This window comes from Acipenser ruthenus, chromosome 12 (genome assembly GCF_902713425.1).
Source record: "Acipenser ruthenus chromosome 12, fAciRut3.2 maternal haplotype, whole genome shotgun sequence".
NCBI lineage: Eukaryota > Metazoa > Chordata > Actinopteri > Acipenseriformes > Acipenseridae > Acipenser > Acipenser ruthenus.
The window spans coordinates 21,301,550-21,316,953 of NC_081200.1; the positions used below are offsets into that span (position 1 = coordinate 21,301,550).

Below are 15,404 nucleotides of genomic sequence, written 5' to 3' on the forward strand. Positions count from 1 at the left end.
AAAACCATTCAATGGCCGAGTGGGAGCGTCAGGAGCCGAGACAAACCGAAAAAAAAGGGCGTATCTCATGAATAGTCATACTTGCCCCTGGCATCAGATAACAGCGGCCATAAGGAAACAAGCTGGCTGTTACTGAACCAGCGCACAGAGAATATCACGGACATTTGCAGAGCTTTTTTGAGATGTTATAGTAATAAAATAATGACTTGGATTGCATTATTGAGGAGTTTGGTGATAAAACGAGCGATCAGAAGATGATTGATCGGTATGTACGACGATTATTATTATTGTTGTTGTTGTTGTTGTTGTTGTTGTTGTTGTTGTTGTTGTTATTATTATTTATTTCTTAGCATATGTGAAAGCTATAGCGAACGAAAGGGTGGGGCGGGGCTGGAGATGCCTAGTGAGTGCTTTGTTGATATGCAGGGCCTTTTAAACAGCGTCTAAAATTAGCTGCGCGTGTGAAAATAAATTGGACCTGACGCGCCTGACACGCACTTAATAAATGGACTGCAAAGGGTTAAACTCAGAAAACACCTGAACATACTTTTATAAAACACAATATGTAAATAATTCCTGAACTCGGAATGATTGCACACATTATAAAAATAGAAGGGGACATTAACAATGTCATTTGAAAAAATACTTTTTTTTTTTTTTTTTTTAGGCAATGTGTTCCATTTTAGGATCCACTCCACCTTCATTCTCTTCTGTCACTTAATCTGTCTGCCATGTGCCCCCATTTCCCCTTCCTGTTTTGCGGTCACTGTTGCTGATAGCCTGCTGTCTGCTTGCATTCTGAGTTCTATTTTCCACGATTGTGTTCCAAGCGGTTGTGTTTGTTTATGTGCTCAATGTGCATATTGGATGTTGGACTTCTGTACAACCCATTTTGTGTAATACTGTGTTTAAACATGGTATTGCAGACATTTGTGCTTTGACTTCAGAGTTCAAAAGATCCACTACACCCTGAAATTATCTTCACCATTTTTTCTTTAATTTGTAACATTACACATCCTTTTGTGCCCTGCTAATCTTAGTATAGAATGGCAGATTTGTACATTTGTAAACCCGACTACAAGTACTTACCCCACTTGCAAATTTCCTGAACTGCTCAGTCATATTGCATTTACATCCAACTTTCTTCTCGTTGTAATCAAGTGACAGTAACATAGTGACAGAAGGTCAATTTTTGGCATCATACAGATCATTGATAGAATAGTTGCCCACATGTCAGGATATGAAGCAATAATATTGGCTCTACATCTGCAAAGCAGCAAAATAATTAGGAGGTCACATTTAAATAAGAAATTGTACTTGTATGCACAACCACAGACACAAGTAGAGATACGTATCTATCTTTTTTTATTTCTTTCCTAAAGTAAAGGATGCTTTTAAAAAAAAAAATTTTAAAAGGGGTGAACAGTTTGCACTGATGCAAGAGATAGACAGTACAGAGGGAAGGAGACACATCATACAGTGTGGTGAGGGTATGGAATGGGCTACCTACTCCTGCTGAGGCAGAATCACTTGGATCCTTTAAGACCCAGCTTGACAAAGATCTGGGATCAATTAATCTGCTTTGATCTGGATGAGTTTAGGTGGGCCGAATGGCCTCCCTTTGTTTGTAATTTTTATATTAAACAAAATTATTATTATTATTATTATTAATAATAATAATAATAATAATAATAATAATAAAGCTGATTCCAAAATGTAACCGACTTTCACGTTTCTAAATCTAACACCCAGAAAAGAAAAGGAAATAGCACGCCACAGTTACTGTTCTTTAGCAGACTGACCCCTATAATAAAAAAAAAGAAACTAGCTTCAATAAGAAGATAACAGCCCATGTTTGCGTTATTGTCTTGCTGTACGTGAACAAATTTCAGTATACTGTGCGCACACGCAATGCAGTAGGTTAAAATGGCGTCTTGGTTCTGTAGGTACCGCAAGATGAACAAGCGCCTGGCAGCCAGAAGACCCCTGAGCCAGTCCCTCACGCAGCTCAATGAAGTGGGGTTGTCCGGTCTGCTGTCAGATGACGGGGGGCTGGAGGGCGCTGTGCGGAAACCCTCCTCCCTGACCAACGGGATTGTAGCAGCCGGCGTGGGGGGTCACATGCCGCAGCTCATCTCCCGTGGGACAGACTGCTCCTACGACACAGGGCTCAAACCAGGGAAAATGGAGCACCTAAGTATCAGCGCCCCCGGATCTCCCCCTGACTTGTAAGAGACCATCCTGCTTTATTTTCATCACTTACTCTGTGTTGGCATTTCCATCTTTTACCATCTACGAAGGCCTTGTTTCCATGCACCTTCCCCTAAAGGTTTCAAATGATTCATCAAATTTGGTTCAGTGTTGTGAAAACACACAGACAGCAAGTAAGACACAATTTTGTCCGTGAGAACAATGTCTGTAGCAGGCTAATATTTTGCTTTTCTTGCATGTTCCTTTGTTTTGTTTTCCCTGTCTCCCCTTCTTTCATTTTATTCGTACCTATCCTTCAATACTTTCCCATTTCCTTCCCATTTATCAAAAAACATCACAGAAATACCTTTCAAATGGTGAACCTTTGTGGTGAACTGTTCTTTTATATGGAACTGAAGGAGGTGTTAGCTGTGTCTTTCACGAAAGCAAAACCTTAAATGTTTAAATTAAGAAATCTACATATCCAACATGGGTTAGTGGTCTTAATGTAATTGGAATCTAAATATATGGTGCACTGAAAAATAACTTAAATTACATAACCTTTTTTTTCTGAGTAGTGTTTGAGCTTAACATAAGTATAGTAATTATAAATGGAGGGTACTGAAATGAGTTGAATATGCAGAATATACATGGTTTACGGATTATTGTATATTCCAATGAAATTTCCACTGTTAATTTACTGTCTATTCTACATAATGAAGTGCAATCAGCTTCCAATAGATCAACAGCTGAGTAATTTACGGCATATGTATATCAAGGACTTTATTTACTTCCTGTCTCTCGCACTCTGACACATGAAACTTGAACATAAGAAAATATACGAATGAGAGGAGGCCATTTGCCCTATCTAAGCTTGTCTGGTTCGTAATAGCTGATTGATCTCAGAACTTTGTCAAGTGGGGTCTAAGAGGACCCATGTGTTTCTGCCTCAACTACGTGACCTATAGCCCCTTTCACACTGGCGCTCCTACCTGGGTTCTGGCTACCCACGTCACAATCCCGCATAGTGCGAAACCGCGTACCCAGGTCGACGTGCTTTGACCTGGGTTGAGTGAGACATATTGCATAATGGCCGTTGGTAAGCGGAAGAAGTAACAAACAGCCACGCATGTGGGAAGGTTTCGCTTCTGCAAAGAACATTTCTGTTAAGTCATAATTTGTGTGCAGTGTGGAGTAGTGGTTAGGGCTCTGGACTCTTGACCGGAGGGCCGTGGGTTCAATCCCCGATGGGGACACTGCTGCTGTACCCTTGAGCAAGGTACTTTACCTAGATTGCTTCAGTAAAAACACAACTGTATAAATGGGCAATTGTATGTAAAAATAATGTGATATCTTGTAACAATTGTAAGTCGCCCTGGATAAGGGCGTCAGCTAAGAAAAAAATAAAATAAATAAAAAAAAATTGTTGACTTGAGACACATCATGAGCCAGATTGCAGCAGGGAATTTAATCCCAAGAGTCTTGGATGTAACAAGCTGCGTCTGGGACATTGCGTAGTTGCTTCTGTCACCCAGGTCGACCCTGCTTCTTCAAGAAGTAGTATGAAATCATGTAGCCGACCCGCATGACACCGGGTAGAGCATGCCAATTGTAGAGATGTTTTCTGGCACAGTCTCCTCAGCTCATCTACTTTTTTGTTATATATCTTTTTGTTTTCTCTTGCCAGAGACCTTAGGGTGGTTATAAAATGCATACACCAGAGCAAATTACTACATACAGATGTATTCCTTTTAAAGTTCCTGACATATATAAATGTTGTCTTGCAGGCTTGATTCTGTCTCTAAGGGCTCCATGCCAGTGATGCCTATTAATGCCCACCCTATGCCTCACCCCAGAATGCCCACAGAACACCCCTCCAAGCAGCTCCAGATGGTGTCCAGGGGATCCCAGATGTACACACAGCAACCGAGTGATATGTACTACCAGGATCCGAGGCCACCTGCTTCTGCAGCCCCGTATGAGCACCCTCCGTACCCAGCAGGTGAGAGCAAACAAAACGAGAGGTTCCCTTTTCAAGTACAAAATGTATTCTATTACACAATTGGTTGACTTGTTATGCCCGATTCAACTGAAAACTTCTACCAAAGCTGCGTCTTATGCCCGCGACGTCAGCACGCCTGTCCCCGCCCCCACAGGAGACAGAACTGTGTGCAGGACGGCACTCTTCTATTTAGCCTTTTCAGCTACCAGAGAGTGACTAAGCAGTTAGAGAATGAAAATTGCCAACCTTCAACCAGAAGCATTCAGATAAGCTTGTCTTAATTTATTTCTGCTTGTTTATTCCCCTTGGGATAAACCTCTGAAGCAAAATATTGTTTAAATAATTTATTTGTGTTCTACCGTGAACGTCTATTGTTTTTTTGTTTTTTTTCGGCCTTCTGGCCAGCGGCAGCAGCAGGTTTGCCGACAGTAGATCAGTGACACAGTATTTATTATTAATATTATTTATTCTCCTTTTTCTACCTTAACTCCAGCTGGAATTTTATTAGTCTTTATTATTTTTTTACAAGACTAATTGTGAATTTAAACTATGTTTTAAATATTTTTTGTGGTTGAAACTGTTATTTGTGTTTCTCCCTGTTCTATTCCAGGTGCTGTGCACGCAGCTCACTGCTCAAGCAGTCACAGCAGTCTGGGCTCAGACTCGCTTGCAAGCCATCGCTCCTGGACGGGCACTGTTTTTAGCCCTCAGGCTGCACAGACTAACTTGCGGGCTATAGCTCAACAGTTAGAGAGCTTTGCTCTTCTGCCCATGGCACAATAGCTGGCAGCTTTGGCACCGCTTTGTGACGGTTTGTCAGCGGGAGAGAGCTGTAAGCAGGCGCTCTCAGGTTCTTGCATTGCATCCCTGTGTTGCTGCCTTGGTCACGCGCAGTTTGCTTAGGCCAGTTTCACCGGTGCACCGTACCCCACTGCATCATGTACTGTACCGTGCCTCAGTGCACCGTAGTGTACTGCACCGTACCGTACAGCGCATACCGTACAGTGCTTCCGCACTGTGTTGCACCATAGTGTACTGTACCTGTGCCCTTGTGCACCGTAGCATGCATACCGTACGATGGTCCTGCACCGTAGTGTACCGCACCGTACCATACTGTGTATACCGTGCACCGTACGCTGTGCTGTGTTACCACCTGTACACATTAATATATAGTCTTGCTGTAATGATGCCTGGGTTCCATTCTTGCATGACCTGCAAGAAGTGCATCACTTCAGAGGATAAGCACGATCAATGCGTGTGGTGTCTTGTGGCTGAGCATGCTCAACAGGCATTCCAGGATCACTCCTTTTGTGAGGCTTGTGCAGTGCTAACCAGGCGTTCAGTCAACCGCAGGCACAATTGCTTTGCAGAACCTGCTCCCAGTACCGCCTCTCACAACGACTTTTGCAGCACAAGAGTGGGTGCAAGATGACTCCATGTCCCTCACTGTCTCGGGAACACCTGAGGAGCTAGAGGAACTAAAATAAATAAGCAAAAAATAACACGTTACAGCTGCTGGGCTCAGTAGCTGTATTGATATGAGCTTTAGGTAGATTTTTTCAGTCTGCCACAGTATGTCATTGCCATCTTGGTGGCTGCTTGCAGTATCATTACAAAGGCTGTTTAGGCTAACAGCAGGCTTCCCTCAGTTTGCATGCGTTCCAACTGTGGGTTTGCCAGAAGCTATACACCCTGTATACTGCTGCTTGTGGTAACACAGGCCGAGGGTACTGTACCGACCCGGTGCAAGGCATCGCACGTGTACCGTACTAAAGGGCGCCGTGCCAAAGGTACCATGCCGACCCGGTGCAAGTCCCCGCACGTGTACCGTACCCAGGGTACCGTAGCACAGAGGCTGTTCAGTTTTTACTGTTTCACTTTACTGTGCAGTTTTACAGTACTGTATACTGCGTCAACTGTGTTACCTTCTGTACAGCAGTGTTGCTACTGAACAGCCTGAGGAAGTACTATACTGGTACATTACTGTGCAGCGGTGCTTTGGTTGACCTGAGGCAACAAGTTTTCACTGCGTTGCTGTTGCATCATGCCGGTTTCCTGTGATATATGCAAGGTCAGTCTCCCAGTGGAGGATAAGCACAGTAGGTGCTCTTCCTGCCTAGGGCTAGAGCATGCAAGACAAGCGCTGACTGCAGCTTCTTGCAGCTTTTGTGCAAGTTCTTCTAAGCACATGCTAGAAAAGCTTGTGTCTCTCCGCTCTGAAGAAATCTCCATTCCACATGGGCAGGGCTCTCCCCCATCGCCTGCTAAAGACGTGGCTCCATTAGCTGCAAATGGCTCTGTGCCAAGGTATAGTAGGAAAACTGCCTGAGGCAAGAGCCCACGTAAGAAGTCGTCCTTACGGTCTTCCGCTGCCTCCCCTTCTCCTTCTCCCTTCTCTGCACTGTAAGGAAAAATTGATGAAACCTGAAAAGCAATATTAGTGAAGCCAAAAATATGTTTATTGGTGTAATACAAGAATAGAACTATTTGAAGAAAGCAGAGACAAATGCTCTGGGTCACAGCGATTGGAATCTGTGCCACAGACAATGACTGCAATTAATATGGACTATCAAATTTCCTTACAGCCTCCCCCTCCTCCTCCTCCTAAAAAGAGGAAGTGGAGGAGTCACCGTTCTAAGAATTGGCTGACTCTGTACAAATGGAGAAACTCTGGGCAGCTGTTTCCCATCAGGGCACAGTGCTTGCTGAGCTGCTGTGTGAACGCACTGCACCGCCTATCCACCCAGTTCCCTTGGATCAACACAGGGCTTTAAGTACAGACTAGCACCACGAGAGTACGCTGTACATCGCCGGCTCTGATGAGGCTGGCGGCCTAGAGTTCCCTTTTGAGGAGGTAGACTCTGACAGCCCACTACCAGGTAATGTATCCCTGTCAGCACAGCTGTTGTCATTAATTAAGAGGGCCACTGCAAAATTTCAAGTGCCCTGGCCTGCGGATGGGACAAGGAAACAGTCCATCTTTGATGATGATACGTGTACCGTGTCCCCCCCACCGTGTTCTTTTTGAAGTCCAGTTGTCATGGGATCATACTGTTACAGCTCCGGCTGTTTCCCCGTAGATGGGGTCATTATACAGCCTGAATGACGCAAAAAAAACTGGAGTTGGCTCACTTTCCTCCTGTAGACACTGCAATTGCCTCGCTGGTGCAGGCGCCTAAACTAGCACTCTTGACCAAGGATGCTACCTGCCTTAACAAACAGTGTCGGGTCTCAGAAAACATTCTGAAGCGGGCTTACTCAGCCAGTGCGTTCACTGCATGACTGGGTAACTATAATAGTATATTAATAGCCTACCAGACCTGTTTATTGAAGGCTCTCTCTGAGAGTCATAGACCCTTACCACAGCAGCTAGAGGAGCTACGCTTGGTGAATAAAAACCTGCTCCGTATCTCCAAACTGAACGGACAGGCTGTGGGCAGGATTCTTGCTGCTTTGGTAGCTGCAAGAAGACAGTTTTGGGTTTCCCAGGCACGAGTGTCTGATGGGGATAAAACACAGCTGTTAGATGCCCCCATTACACCAGGGCATACCTTTGGTCCTGCAATGGATGAGATGCTGCAGTGCTCTCACTGTGCATGGGAGTCCACAAAGGAACTGGTGTGTCCGCTTCCCAAGCTGCCACCCCAGGTGCACAATCCAGCTGCAAACTGGCGGGACACAGCAGCGTGTAACTTCGCCTTGCGTCGCGTCACTTGTTGATATAATGGGTTTCAATGAAACCTGTCAGACGGGCTTCGCGTCCAGGAGCGACGCGTCCAGATTTCTCCCAGAGCAATTTTAGAAGCGCCGCTTCACTGACGCGTGTGCTCTCGACCAATAGCAGCCAACATCTGCGTGACGTCACTAGACAGTCGAAAAATTGAGGAAATCAAGGTGCAGGAAGCTTTATTTAAACCTGCTACAGGTGATCTGGACATGCTCTCTGCTGTAACAAGGTTTTCATTCTGCTGGGTTTGGTAAAGTTCAGACGTATCAAACACTTGCTTTTATGTCGTGACCTGATGATCCTTTAGGGTCTGACGTTTAAATACAGTATATCTTTGAAACAAGAAGGCGGTTGCCACTATTTTTGTCACACAAATGTTTGATTTATTTTTGATCACTTAAGTTATTGTATTGGATTGTTTTATAATTATTATTGTTTGTTTTGTTTTGTAAATTTCACTTAACCCTTAGTGGTCCATTTATTCAGTGCCTCTCAGGTGCGTCGGGTCCAATTTATTTTCACACAAGCTGTTTATTTTACATGCGCTGCTTAAAAGTAATTTTATTCAAAATAAAACAGGTTTAAAAGGCACTGCATATCAACAGGACACTCAGTACTGCATCTCCAGTGCCGCCCCACCCCTTGTTCGCTGTATTTTTCACATATCTCTTCATAGTCATGCATACTGATAAATCATCTCCTGATCACTTGTTTTATCACCAAACTCCTCAATAATGTGATCCAAGTCAGTATTTTATTACTGTAACATCTCAAAAAGCTTTGCAAATATCTGTGATATTCTTTGAGCGCTGGATGCGAAAGCAGCTATCTTGTTTGTTTATGTCCATGTTATCTCTGTGGTCTATGTGTGTTGCTCAGATCCGCCCCTTTTTTTTCGGCTCCTATCGGTTTCACTTGGCCATTGAAAGGTTTTCTTGGCGTTTTCCGGAGAAAAAAACGACTAGAGACCTGTGCTTGACGTCTTTTTGATGATGTCGGACCGCAAAGGGTTAAGTTTGTTGATTTTATTTATTTAGTCGCACAGTGTGTTCTACTGACCTGCCTACAAGACCAGCTTTATAGTAGAGCTATTCATTCATAAAAAAAAAAAAATGATGTCTTGTTATACAATTTCTCGGTAATAAATAAACCCTGTGTTTTGTATTCAAAAGTTTAACCTGGCCTCTTTTGATTTCCTTTCCCAACTGGTATAAGCAAGGGGTACACTATCGTACATCAGTAGCCTCTACAACCTTTAGTTCACTTTATTACATAATAAGTCATATACAGTTTCAATACATCCTGGTTAGAAATTAAAATCAATTATGATGTGTAACCCATTTTCCTATCTCACCATTTCTGGCACAGAGCGTAGACTAACCCTTAGCGGTCCACTTATTCAGCGCGTCTCAGGCGCGTCAGGTCCAATTTATTTTCACACATGCTGTTTATTTTACATGCACAGTAAGTAATTTTATTCAAAGTAAAACAGGTTTAAAAGGCACTGCATATCAACAGGACACTCAGTACTACATCTCCAGCCCCGCCCCACCCCTTGTTGTGTATTGCTCAGATCCGCCCCCTTTATTTATTTTTTTTTATTTTTTTCAACTTCTCTCAACTCCTATCCTCCTAGGTTTTCTCAACTTTTTCTGGAGAAAAAATGACAAGAGATCTGTGCGTGATGTCTTTGACGATGTCGGAACAGAAAGGAAAAATTGTAATGTTAGACCTGGTCCGACATAGGAACGCAAAGAGCTAGTACCCGTAATATATCAGTTTTACATATCGGGAAAATGTGCTGTTAAGTTTACACATAAAACTATCTAAGAAGTATAGGAAATATAGTAGCTTTCTAAAATTGATTCACAAAACGATATTCACATTTCACACAAATATCACTATATAGGAGGTACAAGATGTCCGGTAAGATTATTTATTTATTTATTTATTTATTTATTTATTTATTTATTTATTTAATTAATTAATTAATTAATTAATTACATTTCAGTTGCAGTGAAACTGTGGTCTAGCAATACTGTACTAGTATTGATTGCTTAACTAAAGGTACATACTGTAGAAAGCACACGCATACATACCCAAAATACAAGCATGCACACGCATAAACCTATAATGTAACATCTATTCATGTTTAAACACACACGGTAGAAATGATGACTAAAGATAAAGGTTCTTTATTTTAGAATGCTAAATTACTTTTTTTTTTTCTCCTCTTCAGCATTTTGTGGACCCACCATCTCCTCTTTTTTTTTTTTTTTAGGTACGCTGCTTTATAATAAAATAATCTCCTCTTCTTCCTCCTCCTCCTTCTCTTCTCTTGAGGTTTCTAGGGAGTCTTCCCGAAACACAAACATATTTATTTTAATTATTTTAATTATTTTATTTTTCAATTGGATACTTGTTTTTCGCTCTAAATGGTTGCTTGTTTTTTTTTCCCCGGGAAAGGAAATTGACGTTTGGGTGTAGACGCGTTGGTGTGGTACTGTCTACCGCAAGTCAAAATAGAAGTGACGTGCTCATGTGTCCCAGACTTACCGCGCATCAAAATAGAAGCGCAGCGCAGCGCAGCGCAGCGCAGCACAGGTGTGTTCCGGGCTTAAGGCCCCAGCAGCCTCAGAGAACGGCATAGCCAGAGGTGATTTTCATAACCGGCCCGCGGCTGCGCACCATGGCAGCTTTAACAAGTTCCACCGTCAGCCGCAGATGCAAAAATCAGACTCAGGCTAAGCCACAAGCCCAGCAGCAGCTTTTTCTGGGAACCACCTGGAGTATTGGCCTCAGTGCACCACGGACATCTGGGTGCTTTTTACTGTACAGACTGGCAGTTCTCTCCAATTCATGCATGGTCCCCTCCCTTTCCGGGAGTGACTACAACTTTAGTCACACTAGATCCACGAGATGCTGCAGTAGTGTCTCTGGAGTTGACAGCTCTGCTACAAAAGCAAGCTATTTGCACATTACATTTGCACATTGATGGAGGGATTCTACTCCAGGTACTTCCTGGTGCCCAAGCGGGGTGGTGGCCTCAGACCATTCCTGGACCTCAAACAGGTCAACCTGTATCTGAGTCGACGGAGGTTCAAAGTGTTGACCAATGCGACAGCTGTTGCAGTCAATCAGGCCAGGTGACTGGTTCACCACGGTGGACTTAAGGGACGCATATTTCCACATCCCCATAAAACCAGGGCACAGGAAGTACCTGCGGTTCCGTGTACTACCATTTGATCTCTCTCTAGCTCCCCATGTCTTTTCAAAGTGCATGGAAGCTATCCTGGCCCCATTGAGACTCGGAGGGCTCAGAGTGTTCAATTACTTGGACAACTGGCTCATTTGTGCCCAGTCTTCAGCACAGGCAGAGGTCCACATGGAACTCATCACCTTCATTGGTTTGGCCTGACTGAATCATGCAAAGAGCCAGCTCACACCAATGCAGATAGCCTCCTGTCTAGAAGTGCAATTGAACTCCAGGTCCATGCTGTCCACTCTATCGGACAACAGAGTGCAGACAATAGCCGCCTGTTTGAAGCTTTTTCAGCTCAATACAGGACTTACAGTAGTGACGTTCCAGAGACTTCTGGGCTTGGTGGCAGCAGCTTCCCAGACCTTTCCTTTGGGTCACCTGCAGATGTGCCCTCTCCAATCCTGGTTCAACAACAGGATTTTTCAGACCGTGTTGAACCCGGGCCTCCTAGTGACAGTGTCTCGCCACTATCTAATGACGCTTTCTTGGTGGACACAGCCTGCCCATCTACGTCTAGGCGTAACACTGGGCAGCTTCACCAGAAGAGAGGTCATCACCATGGACACGTCCAGCCATGGCTGGGGAGCTATGTGGAACGGCAGGGGTGCACAGGGGCTATGGAACCCCCCCTGTGACAGGGTCACCATATAAATCTTTTGGAACTGCAAGCAGTTTGTCTGGCCCTGCATTTTTAGAGGAGGTTCAAGGGAGACACGTGCTTGTGTAGACAGACAGCACTACCGTGGTGGCTTAAATTACCAGGGTGGCCTCAGGCCTCCCAGTCTCTATTGTGTTGCCTGCAAGCTGTTGCTCTGGGCACACAAACACCTCTCACTGCGGGCAGTACGCCTGCCTGGGGTGGTAAACTGGGCGGCGGACCTCCTTTCCAGGAGAGTTCCTAGCGCCTCATTTTGGGACAGGTTCGGGAGAGCAGAGATATATCTCTTTGCCTCCTAGGAATCGACCCACTGCCCCCTTTGGCTCGCCATAACAGGAGACGGGGACCCTCTGGCGATAGATGCCTTGGCACACCAGTGGCCGAGGCAACTGTTATATGCCTTCCTATCGCTCGCCATGCTCCCGCTGTGTGTAGAAAAAATCAGGCAGGACCGGACCAGGGTGCTATTAGTAGCCCTTTACTGGCCCAGGAGACTTTTTGGTTTTCAGCTCTGATGCAGCTTCTGAGCGCCAGCCTTGGAGCCTGCCCAGTTGACGCGATCTGCTCAGTCAGGCACGGGGGACCTTATGGCATCCTGACTCATCGAGACTACAGCTCTGGGTCTGGCCCCTGAACGGCTGCATTTAAGCCGTCTGGGTATGTCCAGTAGGGTCATTGACACCCTGCAAAATGCCAGAGCAGCATCCACATGTTCCCAGTACTGGTACAAGTGGGGCATCTTTCAGACGTGATGTCTGCCTTGTGGGTTTGACCCCACGACTTGTCCCATGGCCGTAATTCTGTCATTTTTGCAGGACCATTTGACAAGGGGAAATACCTGTCCATGTTAAAGGCCTGTCTGGGAGCCATTTCAGCTTGCCATGTCAAAATTGACTTGGTCTCCCCAGGAGCTCACTTCCAGATGGGGCAATTTTTGAAAGGAGCTCTGAAGGATATTTTTCCTCGCTGGAGGCTTAACGTAGTGCTAGAGGCACTCATGAAGCCTCCGTTTGAGCCCTTACATTCAGCTGAGCTGAGATTTTTGTCACTTAAAGTGGCTTTCTTGCTTGCAATCACCTCCACTAAGCGAGTGAGATGCAAGCATTTTCAATTGTAAAAGTCTGCTTAATTTTGTCAGAAGCCAGGTTACGCTTAGTACCAATCCTGCTCTTTTGCCTAGAACTATCTTGGCATTCCACATCAACCAGTCTGTGGAATTGGAGGCTTTCCATCCACCTCCTTTCCAGTCTGACAGGGAGCAATAGCTCCATACGCTCAGCCCTGTGTGGGCACTAGCTTATTATGCAGACAGGACACAAAGCTGGAGGCAGTCCAAATTGTTTTTTGTCTGTTATGGGGCTAAGTCCCATGGGAAAGCCCTGTCTAAACAGAGGCTATTAAAATGGATAACAGACAGGACTGCCTATGAGTGAGCCAACTTACCCCCTCCAGATAATCTCACTGCCCATTCCACCAGGGACCATGGATCCCCAAAACCCTGGTTTTGGAACAAGCATGTTCAGGGCGGCTTCAGGGTCAACCCTTAAAACATAACATAGAGGTGAGTTTTCTCCCTCGATTTTTAGCCCTAGCTACTTGTTACTGGGGTTCCGAATGGTAACGCACAAGGAGCCTTGGCTTAGCCTTGTAGCAGTCTGGTCGTTCTGCAATATTGTCTTGTGACGGCTTTGGTACAGTCACCCATTCGGTAATGGTTACATTTCATACTTGATAGGGAACGTTAGGGTTATAATCATAACCATGGTTCCCTGAAATAGAAATGTAATCATTAACCTTCAAGGTCACTGCGTCCATGATTGCAGCATGTTTGAAGGAAAAATGATTACTAATACCTGGGTCGGCAGTGCTCTTATGCTCTCAGGGGTGAGCATGACTGCGCCACGTGCGCTTGTGCGCATCTTTGGTATATTATTCAGGTTCGGGATCTTTACAGGGAAACACTCATTCGGTAATGGTTACATTTCTATTTCAGGGAACCCGGGTTATGATAATAACCTAACGATTTTTCAAAGATGTTCATTGTCTTTCTCTGCACTTGACGTCTACCCCCATTGCTCTTCTGTCACTTCCAGCCACATGTAGAACGAATAGTTATTGACTTGAACGTTTCTTAAGATGCAGATAGAGATGTTCAGACAAGCAGTTTTTCACATGTTCTCACTAGGCCAGAAATACTAAGTGTTTAACAACACATAATTTGCATATACTGTACAGTCACAGACACAAGTATTTTCACCCTATGCTTATTATAGCATAATTCAAGGTAACAGAGTAAAGACAAGCATTTAGTAACTACTTTTTAATAAAACAAAAAGCAAACTGCACAATTTATGCACTAGTAATGTAACAAATATAATTTATAAAAAAAAACAAAAAACACTTATTTAATTGAAAGTATTTGTTCATGACAAAGATATTGGCATCTGGGACCATTCTGTCTTGAATATTTCCTTCAGCTCAGACAGCTTGGATACACAGCTTTTTTTCAGCTTGGATACAAAGCTTTTTTCAGATCAGGCCAAACATTTCTATTGGATTGAGAGCTGATGATTACGAAGGCAATTCCAGAGTTGATTTAGCTGTATGCTTTGGGTCGATGTCGTGTTGGAAGATAAATGGTCTGCCAATCGGCCTATGAGCAGATGGTATCATTGTACTTTTGTAGAATGTTTTGATACATGGCTGCATTCATTCAATCTTCAATCACATGAATATCCCCAGTCCCTGAACTGTTAAAACGCCCTCATATATCATGATCAAACCTCCTTGTTTAAATGTAGGTACAAGGTTTTCTTGATTGAAGGCTTTCCGTTTTTTTCTCCAATCATACTTCAGTCCATTTTTGGGGAAAATTTATATTTTAGTCTCTGGACCAGAAAATGTTGTTGAAGAATGCTGTTCAGATTCCTCTACGTATTTCTTGGCAAATTTTAGGCCGTCCTGTTTTCTGAATTTTCTTCAGAAGTGGTTTGCAGAGAGGTCTACATGCATACAACTCTTCTGTGTAAAGCTGCCTCTGTACAGTTCTTTCGTGCACATATATGCCTGATGCTTCCAAATCTTTCTTTAAGTCCTTGGTAGTTTTTCGTTGCTCAGACGATTCTCTTACCTGCTGTACCCATAATGTTCTTTGGACGTCCACTTTTTTTTAAGCATATCAGTTTAATTTGTTCTGTGGTACTTGATTATTGCTGTGATTTATGGATTTTGGTCTAACATATTTCTCTGATACTGTTGAATCCAACTCATCTGCTGTGTTGCCAAAATGTTCTTCAACAGATGTTGTAAATAATCACCTCTTTTTTAGCTATTGACTTTATAATGTAGCTTAGTTACTATGTAATGGTTTTCAATAAATAAATATTTTATTTGTAAGTTAGTTCTATTAAAATTGTACAGACTTTTAATGTAAAGGCGCCAATACTTGCCAATGTTATGAACAAATATTTAAAATTGCTGAAGTGCTTTTGTTTTTTAAAGATTGTTAAACTACCAGACATTGTGGATTTTGGTCTTTGTCATATTAAGTGGCTAATGTTCACTA

At 43.6% G+C, this 15,404-nt stretch overlaps 1 protein-coding gene across 5 annotated transcripts in view; it reads left to right on the forward strand.

The window, feature by feature from the left end:
* Positions 1-15,404, forward strand: part of LOC117417086 (roquin-1-like) — a 130,111-nt gene that overhangs the window by 73,835 nt on the left and 40,872 nt on the right. For 3 of the 5 annotated variants that reach the window (XM_059034680.1, XM_034028826.3, XM_034028827.3), the window contains exons 10-11: positions 1,947-2,228; positions 3,978-4,192. In XM_059034680.1, the coding sequence (XP_058890663.1) occupies positions 1,947-2,228; positions 3,978-4,192 (497 nt within the window). The remainder of the gene's footprint in view (positions 1-1,946; positions 2,229-3,977; positions 4,193-15,404) is intronic. The other 2 variants (XM_059034681.1, XM_059034682.1) reach the window with 2 other exon arrangements.